Source organism: Mangifera indica, chromosome 4 (genome assembly GCF_011075055.1).
Source record: "Mangifera indica cultivar Alphonso chromosome 4, CATAS_Mindica_2.1, whole genome shotgun sequence".
Classification (NCBI taxonomy): Eukaryota; Viridiplantae; Streptophyta; class Magnoliopsida; order Sapindales; family Anacardiaceae; genus Mangifera; species Mangifera indica.
This window is the reverse complement of record NC_058140.1, coordinates 1082261-1095430: the sequence shown is the minus strand read 5'-3', so window position 1 is coordinate 1095430 and position 13170 is coordinate 1082261. Positions and strand designations below refer to the sequence as shown.

At 31.5% G+C, this 13170-nt stretch overlaps 1 protein-coding gene across 1 annotated transcript; it reads left to right on the top strand.

Annotated features, from left to right (window-relative positions):
* Positions 1-4470: 4470 nt before the first annotated feature.
* Positions 4471-7044, top strand: LOC123213455 (LEAF RUST 10 DISEASE-RESISTANCE LOCUS RECEPTOR-LIKE PROTEIN KINASE-like 2.1). The gene is made up of 4 exons (XM_044632891.1): positions 4471-5230; positions 5360-5434; positions 5574-5651; positions 5753-7044. Exons 1-4 carry the CDS (start codon positions 4486-4488, stop codon positions 6901-6903), a joined length of 2049 nt encoding a protein of 682 aa, XP_044488826.1. The 5' UTR covers positions 4471-4485; the 3' UTR covers positions 6904-7044.
* Positions 7045-13170: the final 6126 nt, after the last annotated feature.

Here is a 13170-nt window from a genome sequence, read left to right as displayed (position 1 = left end):
AACACATGCTAATCTCTTTAGAAATTACCTCGCAAGGCACAATAGCTAACATCATAAATCTCTACGAAACCATTTATCTAGCATATCATCGATTCTGATCTTCCATCCATGATCCAGTTAAAAGAACTAGCTGTTTCCAATTAGTATGTTAGCTCTGTTGGAGAACATCTGCCCTCTTTGGATGGCTATGCCATGGTATCTATTCAGCTAAACAGCGCTAATCTCTGGTATGAGTGTCCTACAAAGTAAGAATATCACATATGGGAAACGAGGTGCCTTAAGATTTTTAGTGGTTTACTTTAGCATTCTGGTAGGCCAAATGAGGAGGATGGTAGAATAAGCTCGTTGGTTTCATTTTTTTAGCTGAGTTCGTCATCAAGAGGTAGGCTGCTCAGTCTCAGATTAAAGGTTGAGCTAACAAAGTAATATGGATAGGGGCTTTTCTGTGTTTGAGTTACTGAATTATCTATACATACAATAATCAATGAATGTATTGGATTTATTTTGAGTTTGTTTTTCTGCCTGCTGTACCTAGCATTCCTTCTTCGGTTTCCAATAAATTTTGACTTCATCGTGGCTCAAAAATTTGTTGTTTCAGGTTGTTTATGGTGATGTTTACATGCTGGATGATGAGATGAAGTGGGAAGTCTTGCCCCCAATGCCAAAGCCAGATTCCCATATTGAGTTTGCTTGGGTGCTCGTCAACAACTCTATTGTCATTGTTGGAGAAACAACAGAGAAGCATCCTGTAACCAAAAAGATGGTTCTTGTAGGGGAAGTGTTTCAGTTAAACTTGAATACATTGGCATAAAGTTGAATACATTTATGTTGGAGGCACAACATGAATGCATCCTTTATTTTTTAAATATTGTCCTCAATTTGTTACATATTCGTTATATATTGTGGACAAAAAATTGTCTCCAATTCATATATAATTAAAGACAAAAAATTGTCCTTGATTTATTACATATTCAAGGACGAAAAATGTTGTCCCTAATTTATTACACATTTAAAGATAAAAAAAATTATCTCTAATTTAATGTATACTCAGAGATGAAAACGTTTGTACTCAATTTATTATATATTCAAGGATGAAAAAATTATTTTAAATTTATTGTATAATCAAGGACAAGAAATTTTGTTCATAAATGTGATCTTTTTGGGACAAATTAGGGTTATTTAGGATGAAATTTATTTTATTTATGGACAAAATATTTTGTCCCAAAATGTGTATCTTTTTATGACGGAACACTATTTCGTTCACAATGACTAGTTATTAAGGATGATCTCATTTTTCAAGGGCATTACCAATTGCTAACACGTCTTTTTTGATGATTTGACCTTTCATCAAAAATAACTTTTTAAGACAAAATTTTGACTTTTTAAGACGAATATTTGCATCTTTGAATTGAATATTTGTTGTAGTGTATATATTCTTATTCGATATGAGTATGATTTATTATATATTATTTATTCTATTTCATAAGATTATATATGATCCCTTTTTATAATACATTGTAATACTTTATATTTAACAATATTTCATCAATAATAATCATTTAATTCACAACATAAATTAGAATTCTTCAACTAATCGTGTTGTCACAACATAATTCATAATCCTTCAACTAAACAGTATTGTTAGTTGGTATTCAAAATGCATTGCTTTTGGTTTCTACTTCAACAAAAGCAAAATACTATAGATTCTTTTTTCCCAATGTATTGGGCCGAATATAATTTTCTTTCTCTCAAATAATAGCAAACCTTTTGGTGAATCTTGAGTATCGTTATGTTTTCTCTTGTAAAATTAGTCGAAATGACTACAATTGCCGGGTTGTATCAATTGAAACTCTATATATAAAAAAATATATAAGTTTGTTGATTATATTAAGAAGTTTGTTATAGATTGATTAAAATCCTGTTTCGGTTTCTTGTTAATCTTTCTTTAATTGCAATTATACATATTCAAAAGCTTTAGAAGAAGGCCAAATGACTCTTTCCCACCCAAGGTTGGATGCAAATGCAATTGCCTACCCGCTAACTATTAAAAATCTAAATATTCATCTATCTATTAAATTTTGCTGTTACTATGAGGGATAAAATTGTCATATATCAAAATGTTTAAAAAACTAAAAAATTATCATATTTCCCCCCATAAGTTTAAAAATCTAACAAATTTCCCCTCACCTAAATTTGAAAAATCAACATTTTTCCCTAGGGCTTTTTCAGCCACCACTGCCAATGGTTGGAGATGGTGATGATGAGATTCTCCCTCCCTTTCGACTTCTCTCTTAGTCTCACTTTATTTTCGACCATCACCAACTTATGAAATTGACCAATAAGACATCTTTGTCGGTCAGGGATGGCCAAAAATCAAGCAAGACTGAGAGAGAAGTTGAGGGAGAGGGAGAATGCCACCATCGTGGTCTCCAATCACTGATAGTGATAATTGAAAAAACTTTAAGAAAAAATGTTGATTTTTCAAACTTTGGATGAGAGAAATTTGTTAGATTTTTTAACTTAGTGGGGAAAATGAGATAAATTTATAAATTTTAAAATATTTTGATAAATGATAATTTTACTTCTGACAATAATAACAAAATTTAACATACGAGTAGATATTAGAATTTTGAATAGTTAGTGGGTGGAAAGTGGCTTTACATCAAACCCTTGGTGGGACATAGTCATTTGGCCTTAGAATTTATAAGTATGTTCATTATTCTGTCTTTACCTGTACAGATGAATTACCTATGAATTTTCTCCAAATCTTATTATTAACAAAGCCGCGTCCTACGCATCGAATTGACTTGGAAGAGTCAAGCAATTATCAACAGAGACTTGAACTATTAAGCCTGCACACTTCAATGTGATTTAACCCTATGAAAAGCAAGTTTGTTTCCACATTGCAACTGGTTTGACTAGTTTGGCGAATAAGTTTCACTTAGCCTCTCGTCTTGTGCGTGCAATGGACGCACAGTGGTGGGTCTAAGGTGTTATGTTCTTCTGATGTAGTTTCAGGGCCATCATGTCTATCTTTATGGACTTTTAGCATTATGGACGACAAACTGACTTGAAATTTCATTATTCACAACTAATATATCCAAGTTGTGCTCCATTTCTGCGGACTCTGTGTTTCTCCAAATCACGCCATTGCCGAGTCTATGTCCTTTCTTAGTAGGCTTGATAATTGAGAAGAAATTTCCTCTCTCAGGTAAGTCATTTTCCAAGAAATTTCATACTGACTAACATGGATGATATTGAGTAGCAAAAAGTGATTTACATTTTTCATAACCATGCTGCATGCAGGTTTAGATAAATATTTAAATAAGTCAATTTATAGATTTATATTAAAGATTACTTTTAATAGAAATTAATATTATAAATTAGATTTTTATTATTAAAATAATTAAAATTTTAAATGTGTGAGACCCAGAAATAATTAATATGGAAAATGTGTCATCGTCCTCTCCATTTCTTCTTCAACGAAAGATTGAAAAATTAAATGACGGTGAAAAAGACGATACGACATGGCAGACCGCATCTCTAGAATCTGTGACTCTCTTTTTTTTTATGTACAAATCTCCATCTTCAATTTCATTTCTTCTTCCAGCTTCTTCTTCTTCTTGTTGATCTTCTTTCCTAAATCTGACTATGTATATATAGTTTCATCATCATCATCGTCATCATTAGCGCCAGCGTTAGAGAGCTTCATCTTCTTCCAAGAAAACAACTTTAGTTATTGTAAACTTATCTATCCCCGATTCTCTCAATCATTCAATTCTTGAACTGATTGGGAATTAGGAAGAAAACCTTTTCAATCTTGTCTCAGTCTCTCAATATATACATTGAAGAGATATTTACTCATTCATTTATCACCAAAGATTCAACAAAAGTCAGTGGATGCTTATACGATTCCATTCATATTTTGTATTAAATTCATTTTTGATGTTAATTTATGGGTTCTGTAGTTTTCCTTTAAAAAAAATTAAAAGGAAGGTCTGAAGTTTACTATTTTTCAAAACTGAATTAATTCTGGGTCTCATAAATTTATAGTAGTAATTTTAAGTTCATGATTATAAATCAAATTTTAATACAGATGCTTACAAATGATTAATCAGTACTTTATAATTAAACTAATAGAAAATGTTAATAAAATTAGATGATATGTGCATATTTGAATTTGTCGAAGTTAATGGGTTAGACTTTATCAATGGATTAAATGTTGGGTTGGAATAAGTCTTTAATTGTTAAGATAATAATAGCAATAAAATTACGTGCACCAATTTTAGGTATACAAATATATACACATTTATATGTGTTATTATACGATTGAGTGATTTTGAATTAAGGATAAAACAATATCTAATCATGTGAAAACATATAAATGTGTACATATTTATATACCCAAAATGAATATACATAATATTGCCCTATTAATAGTTTACCATATCTTTTTACCCAAACTGGCAGTATTTGGGAGAAACCATGGGAAGAAGGGAATCATCAAATTCATCAAACATAATGTTTTCTGTGTTGTTCTTTCTATTTATTGGTGTACAACAAGCTGCATGTTCTTCTTCATGTGGAAACATCAAAGATATACGATCCCCCTTCCGGTTAAAGGCCAATCCATCGGACTTCGGTGATTCGGTATTCGATCTTAGTTGCGAGAGCAACAAAACCATCCTACAATACGGTTCTGGAAAATACTATGTGAACAACATTTCTTATGATGATCAGCTAATTAATGTTGTTGATGTTCACTTAGCCAATCCAAGCTGTGGCGCCCTTCCCTCTCAACCTCTTTCAATCTCAAAAACTGGTGGCGTTAATGTCAACAGAACAGGAATTCAATTCATATTAAGACCTGATGACTGGACAAGTAGGGGACACATTAAGCACTACGGAGAAGCCCAGTTTTTGAATTGCTCTTGGAATTTCGGTCATCCCTCGTACATAAAAGTTCCTTGTTTGAGTGGAAACCAGTTTCATGTTTATGTCTTCTTTAATGATAGCTTAGAAACAACCAATCGTCACAATTCATGCTCCATCATTTCAAGTATTCCTATACGTCTTCCTCTTCAGACAAATCCTGGCTATGAAACCATCCAGAAATTTCTTCAGTTAGGGTTTGATCTTCTGTGGGTAGAATCGAATTGTTTTCCACAGAATGAAATATTCTACCAATTTGAGTTTATCGGATCTGTAGTTGAACTCTATTGCTCTAAAAGTAAGCTTATTTTTTCTGTATACATAAGTGTTAAGGTTGGGTTGAATATTTTTTAATTGATTTATATTTTCTCATTTTTTGTGAATTATCTGTCCTGGCTCAATTTTTATTTCTTGCACGTTTATGCAGAGAGTTTTGCTGCCTATCTGTCATTTTTACTGGCTTTATTGCTTCAACCCTTACTCGCAGTATTTAACTTACCTGGTATCGTTGCCATGACCGAATTATTGTTCTTATTGCGTCCTATATTTATTGACCAATTGTTGCCCTCTTTGTATGGTTTCTATCAGCAATTTCCTAAACAAGTAATTTTCTTAGCTTTGCTTCCGGTGTGATTCTGCAGGCATTGTTGTTGGTCCTGATTCGGTTATTATGTGGGTCTATAGAGAAATTGATGCACTCTTTGGAAGCTTTCTGTTGGGTAATTAAAATCTTGCTCTATGGAATTTCTTGTTTTCTATGGCATGAACTCTTAGGTAAAAGCATTGAGACAGTGAGTTAACTTTTTTTTAACGGTTGCAGGTTCTCTTATCGTCAGATTAATCCTTGCTCCGGCGGTTTTACTTGTGTATATTTTCATCAAGTATAAGAAAACACGGAAAACGGTGGATACCGTAGAAAAATTTCTTCACAATCAACAATCCTGGATGCCTAAAAGGCATTCCTATTGTGAGATAATTGCAATGACAAACGGTTTCAGCTATGAATTAGGCCAAGGTGGTTTCGGATCGGTTTACAGGGGGCAGCTTCATAATGGTTGTTTCATTGCTGTTAAGGTGTTAAAGAATTCCAAATTTAGTGCAGAAGAATTCATCAATGAAGTCTCCACAATCGGTAGAATTCACCATGTCAATATTGTGCAATTATTGGGATTTTGTTCAGAAGGACCAAATCGTGCTCTTGTGTACGAGTATATGCCTAATGGATCTCTTGATAAGCACATTTTCTCAAAGGGAGGTAAAGGAAAGTCATTTACTTGGAAGAAACTCCATGAAATAGCTATAGGAACAGCTCGAGGGATTGAATATCTACATGGAGGATGTGATGTTTGTATTCTTCATTTCGATATTAAGCCTCATAATATCTTGCTTGACCACAATTTCATTCCAAAAGTTTCTGATTTTGGCCTTGCAAAATTTCATCCAAAGGAAAATGATTTTGTGTCCATTAGCGTTACAAGAGGAACAATAGGATATATAGCTCCTGAGTTAATTTCAAGAAATTTTGGGGTTATTTCTTGTAAGTCAGATGTTTATAGTTTTGGAATGTTATTGTTAGAATTGGTTGGAGGGAGAAGGAATTCTTTTTCAATGGAAACTCGTTCAAGCAAAGCGTACTTCCCATCTTGGGTATATGACCAACTACAAAAGGGAGGAGATTTAGAGCTCCAAGATGTGGCTGAAAATGAAACTGGGATTGCAAGAAAATTGTGCATAATTGGGTTGTGGTGCATACAAGTGAATGCAGCAAGTCGTCCAGCAATTACTAAAGTAAGAGAAATGTTAGATGGAAGCATTGAGGATTTACAGATGCCTCCTAAACCTTTCTTTTCTTCTTCTCAACATGGCTCTGTGAAGGATGAGATTTTAATTGAATTAGATTCAACAAGTTCATCAGAGCTATTGCTGTTAGAATCAATGGAGGGAAGCTTGTATATTGATGGCAATGTTTAGTTTAATTTCCAAATTGAAAGTGTAAATTTGAAATAAAAATGCAATCACTAGTGGTTTTTATATTAATGTATTCAATATTTGAAAAATGGCTTTTATGGTGTAAGTAAAATATCAATAAAATCCTTGATGTCGTCATTCTTATTCCTTGAATTTCTATATTTTATTATTACATAAAAGGATAAAAATGTCATTTTCACACAAGATAAAAAACAACAATTGTAAAAATATTTAAAATGTATAATTTTCTCATATAGGTAATATTTATACATTTAACCTTTTCTGTTTCTTCCTTTCTCATTATTGTCTCTTCCTTTTCTTCCCGCATTTGTTATTTTGCATAAATGTCAGTCTCTATTTTCATTTTTCTTCTCCTACTCCTTTTCCATTATTGTATAGTCCTTCTTCTTTTTCTACTAATTTCATTCAACAAATGTCAATCTATTTGTTCTTTTTTGTTCCTACCAAGAAAAATTGATATTGGGTAAAACTTTTAGCTCACTTGTATTATAATATTATTTAAGAATATATACAACCAAGATACATGACAATAAGAAAAGAAAATATATAATAAAATAATCAAACAGTTAGACAAAGTTCTTAATTAGAATATGTCAATCCATGTCAATCATATCAATTTATATTAACTTAAATATTTGATCATATCAATTTATATAATGAGAGTATCAAATATGCTAAGTTTAGTTTAGGCTTTAATCATCTATGTGACATGCTTATGCATTTAGTATGTAGATTAATTTGTTTAGTGAAACGACAAATTCTTACTATTTGTGTTAGAAATGCATTTCATTTGTTTTTAGTGTAATTTATTGTTTTATCATTTGTTAATATAATGGAAAAATCACTCTCACCAATTAATAAAAATTTTAATTATCAATGTGATTAATTTTATTAAAATTACAAAGATAGCCCTATTAAAATACAAATTTAATTGATCAATTTATCCTCTAATAATATTTAAATTACCAATTTATCCTCCAATAACTATAGTTTACTATTTTCTTTTTTAAAAAAAAAATGTTCGCTTATTTTTTATTGGTTCTCCTATTATCTTCACCACCAACTATTAATAAAATACCTAAATATAATACTTTTCTTCAAATACATTCCTCTATATAAAATATGATCTAAAAATACGTGTATCAAAGTGCTTGCATGATATTAAATAGTTAACTTTAAAATGCTACGACAAAGTCTAAACTAAACTTAACATATTTGATGCCCTCTTGATATGGATTACTATGGTCAAATATTCTAGTTAGTATGGATTGATATGATCAAAAATTTTTGTTACCTTCTATACACAATAAGACCCTTGTCTAATTGTTCAATTATTTTGTTGTATATTTTCTTTCATTGTTGACATGTATCGTGATTTTATATATTATTAGATAATATTAAAATACAAGTGCATTGGAGGTTTTACCTAATATCAATTTTTCTCGGTAAGGAGAAAAAAAGAACAAATAAATTGACATTTATTGAATGAAATTAGTGGAAAAAGAAGAAGGAATATACGATAATGGAAAATGAGTAGGAGAAGAAAAGGAAAAATAGAGATTAACATTTATTGAAAATAAATAAATGCAAGATGAAGAAGAACAGACAATAATGAGAAATGAAAAAAAATAGAAAAGGATAAATATATAAATATTATCAATATGAGAAAATTATACATTTTAAATATTTTTTCAATTGTTGTTTTTTATTTTGTGTGAAAAATGACATTTTTATCCTTTTACATAACAATAAAATATAGGAATTCAAAGAATAACAATGATGTGTAAAAGTTCAATAAAACATCAAGGATTTTATTGATATTTTACTTATACCATATAAAAAAATTTTCAAATATTGACCACATAAAAATAAAAATCACTAATGAGTGCATGTTTATTTCAAATTTACACTTTCTATTTGGAAATCTTAGTAAATGATCCAACCTCTAGGACCGCAATAATTTTTCGAAAGGCCGTTTGAATTTTTCCCATGATGAGTGGGCACCTTGAATTTTTTCCAAATATAATCACAAACAATGCCGTGTCCGACACATCGAATTGACTTGGAAGAGTGAAGCAATTATAAATCGACAGAGAGAGTATAGTTATATTACGCCTTCAAACTTTAATGTGATTTAACCCTATCAAAAGCGAGTTTGTTCCCATATGGCTACTGGTCTGACCAGTTTGGCTAATAAGTTTCTCTTGGCCACTCATCTTGACTATAAGTTCCTCACGCTTATCTTGATTGCATATTCCCCTTCTAATGTGCGTACAGTGGACGCATAGTGGTGGGTCTGAGGTGTTATGTTCTTCTGAGGTAGTCTCAGGACCATCATTTTCATCTTTATAGACATTTGGTTCGAATCCGGCCTTTGTGTTTACTACTTTAATGGAATCCAAAAAAAAAGCCTTCCATGCCAATAGTATTACAGACACTTGAAGGTGATTTACAAAGCTTGGAGATGCCTCCAAAGCCCGTTGTTTCTTCAGATATTGAAATTATTGCAAACTGATTGAGTACTGAAAAATGTAATCTAGAGTAAACGATACCATCTGTTTCTTCTGAATTGGAAATGAAGCTACCCTATTTGGTGTATCAAATGCAAAATGGAAAGCAAGTTCTTGTTTCAAATATGTCCATGTATGTATAAATAAGATTCATTCTAAAATTCCAACGCTTGAGTGGTTATTGATTTACCGAAATATGCAGCTTTTGAATTTCTTTTTTGGAACACAAACATATCCTTGCTTTTACCATACATGTTCCTTACTGTCAGAGTAAAATTGAGTTGAGTGATAAAGGCAGGTGCCAGGTGTGCATAGACGAAACGCACCGTTTCAATAATGAAGAAAAATGAACAGGTTAGTGTCGAGACTTTCTCAGTCTCTTGAAGGAAAGTTCACGCAGTGTGTATGTTTCCGCAAGACTGTAGTTGCTGGTTCCACGTGAAAGAGCATGGTTCTGGTGCTGATGTAGTTGTGACAGCTGGCGACAACTGGCGTATAATTGCTGTAAAATCATATAAATAATTGGTGATTGTATTTTTTTTTTTTGTGTGGAAAATATAAAGAGAATTTCTAGATTGTTCTTGTGTGTGTGTATTCTCTTGAATAGTTAGTATTCTTGTCATGTTATCAGAGTATGAGTCAAATGGTAAATTTAAAAGTCTAAGTGCTCTTGGATACAAATGATAATACACCTAACCACAAACCTAATATTTGGTTATATAGTAGTCAGTTCTCTCTAGTAATATTTTTATTCCAGTGGAGAGCATTAAACCTCTACAGTTAATACTGATCTTCGTCTGGTGGCTTTTTCGTTTTTCTTTTTCTTTTCTTTTCTCTTTTATTGTAAATGCTGTTACATCTTAATAAATGATCCAACCTCCAGGACCGCAATTATATACCGTGTCCTACACATCGAATTGACTCGGAAGAGTCAAACAATTATACATCCACAAGGAGAGTTGAAATATATTAGGCCTTCACACTTTAATGTGACTTAGCCTTATCAAAAGCAAGTTTGTTTTCATATTGCAACTGGTCTGACTAGTGTGGTTAATAAGTTTCACTTAGCCTCTCATCTTTGACTACAAGGATTCTTGTTGCTATTTATCAAGAGGGTGGGTCCCCATCTGGTGCGTGCAGTGGACGGATTTTATTTCAGGGCCGTCATGTCCATCTTTATAGACTTTTAGTATTATAGACGACAAACTGACTGGAAATTTCATTATTCACAATTAATATATCCAATTTCAGTTCCATTTCTGTGGACTGTGTTTCTCCAAATCACGTCATAACCGAGTCTATGTCCTCTCTTAGTAGACTTGATAATTGAGTAGAAATTTCCTCTCTCAGTAAGTCATTTTCGAAGAAATTTCATACCAACTAACATGGATGATATTGAGTAGCGAGAGGTAATTTACAGTTTTCATTACCGTACTGCATGCAAGTTTCCAATTTTCATTACATTATACTGCCTATGCAAATTGCAGGAGGGGAGGAACTATGTCAAGGGAAAAGTCGTCAAATTTTGAAAGATCTTTCTCAAAAAATATGTTTAAATGATCACTGCGATTAGAAAAATCACCAAATATGAGTTCAAACCAATCACATTACAAGAGAAAATTAATTTTAAAACATGGAAATAAGGTGATTAAAGATAAAATAGTATCCATTAGGTACTTAAAAATTATGTGCATATGGTTTTATTCTGTTATTCTCACTCAAAGTTTAATTCATTGATAAAGTTTCATCCACTAATTTTAAAAAATATAACTACTCACTCATCTCCGGTAGAGTTAATGAATTTCATTGGAGATACTGGTAAATAAGACAATTTATAACTTTCAATATAAATTATATTATTAATTAGATTTTTATCATTAATTAATGTGAAAAATTGTTTCATCATCCTTTCGATTCCTTCTTCAACGAAAGATTGGAAATTTAAATGATGGTGAAGAAAATGATAAGACATGGCAAGCCCTGTCTCCAGGATCCCCGGCTTTTTTTTTTTTTTTTTGTACGTACAACTCTTCATCATTAATCCCATTTCTTCTTTTGAGTTAAACCTGCTTCTTCTTCTTCTTGATCTTCTTTCCTAAATCTGACTATGTATATACAGTTTCATCATTATCATCATCATTGGCGCTTGCATTAGAGAGCTTCATCCCCAATAAAACAACTTTAGTTATTGTAAGAAAACAACTAAAGTCATTGTAAACTTCTTTCAATAAAACAACTTTAGTTATTGTAAACATATCCATCCCGAATTCTCTCAATCTTTCAATTCTTGAATTGATTGGGAATTAGGAAGAAACCCTTTTCAATCTTGTCTCAATGTCTCTCAATATATATATTGAAGAGATATTTGCTTGTTCATTTATCGCCACAGATTCAACAAAAGTCCGTGGATGCTTATATGATTCCATTTATATCTGTATTAAATTCATTTTTACTGGTAATTTTATGGGTTCTGCAGGGAAGGTTTTAAGTTTACGGTTCCACAAATTTATATAATAGTAATTTTAAGTTTATCATTATAAATCAAATTTTAATATAGATACTTTAAAAAAAAAGATAAATGAGTACTTTACCATTAATAAATGAACAAAAAATGTTAACATTATTGAATAACATGTGAGTATTTGGATTTTCTAGATTATGCAGGTTGGACTTTTTCAATGGACTAAAGCTTGGGTGGAAATAATTCTTTTGAGCTTTTATTGTTTTAGAGACTATGACTTGAGGGATGATAATAGTTTTACTCCTCTTCCAGTTTCAACTATAAATTAAGCCAAGGTGGCTTTGGATTTTTTTACAAAGGGTAGCTTCATAATGGTTGTTTCGTTGCTGTAAATTAAAAAACTCCAAATTTAGTGATGAGGAATTCATCAATGAAGTCTCTATTCGGTATAATTCACCATGTCAATATTTTGAAATTACTGAGATTTTGTTCAGAAGGACCAAATCATGCTCTTGTGTAATAGTATATGCCAAATGGATCACTTGATAAGCACATATTCTTCAAGGGAGGTAAAAGGAAAGTTATTTACTTGGAAGAAACTCCATGAAATAGCTATAAGAATAGCTCGGGGGATTGAATATCTTCATGAAGGATGTGATGTTTGTATTCTTCATTTTGATATTAAACCTCATAATATCTTGGTTGCCCACAATTTTGGCTTTGCAAAATTTTATCCAAAGAAAAATGATTTTTGGTCTATCAATATTACAAGAGAAATAATAAGATATATAGCTTTGAAGTTGATTTTCAAGAATTTTGGAGTGATTTTTTGTAAGTTAGATGTTTATAATTTTGTAATGTTGTTGTTAGAAATGGTTGGAGTGAGGAGTTTTCTTTCAATGGAAACTCGTTCAAGCAAAATATACTTCCTATCATGGGCATATGACCAAATACTAAAGGGAGTAGATTTAGAAATCCAAGATGAGATTGAAAGTGAAATTGGGATTACTAGAAAATTGTCATAATTAAGTTGTGATACATATGAGTGAATGCAACAAATTATCCATCAATTACCAAAGTAAGAGAAACGTTAGAAGGAAGCATTGACTATTTGTATATGCCTCTTAAACCTTTCGTTTCCTCTTCTCAACATGGCTCAATAAATGATGAGATTTTAATTGAATTAGATTTTGCAGATGCGTCGAAACTATTGTTATTAGAGACAATAAAGGGAAGCTTGTATATTGATTGCAATGTTTGGTTTAATCTCCCAATAGA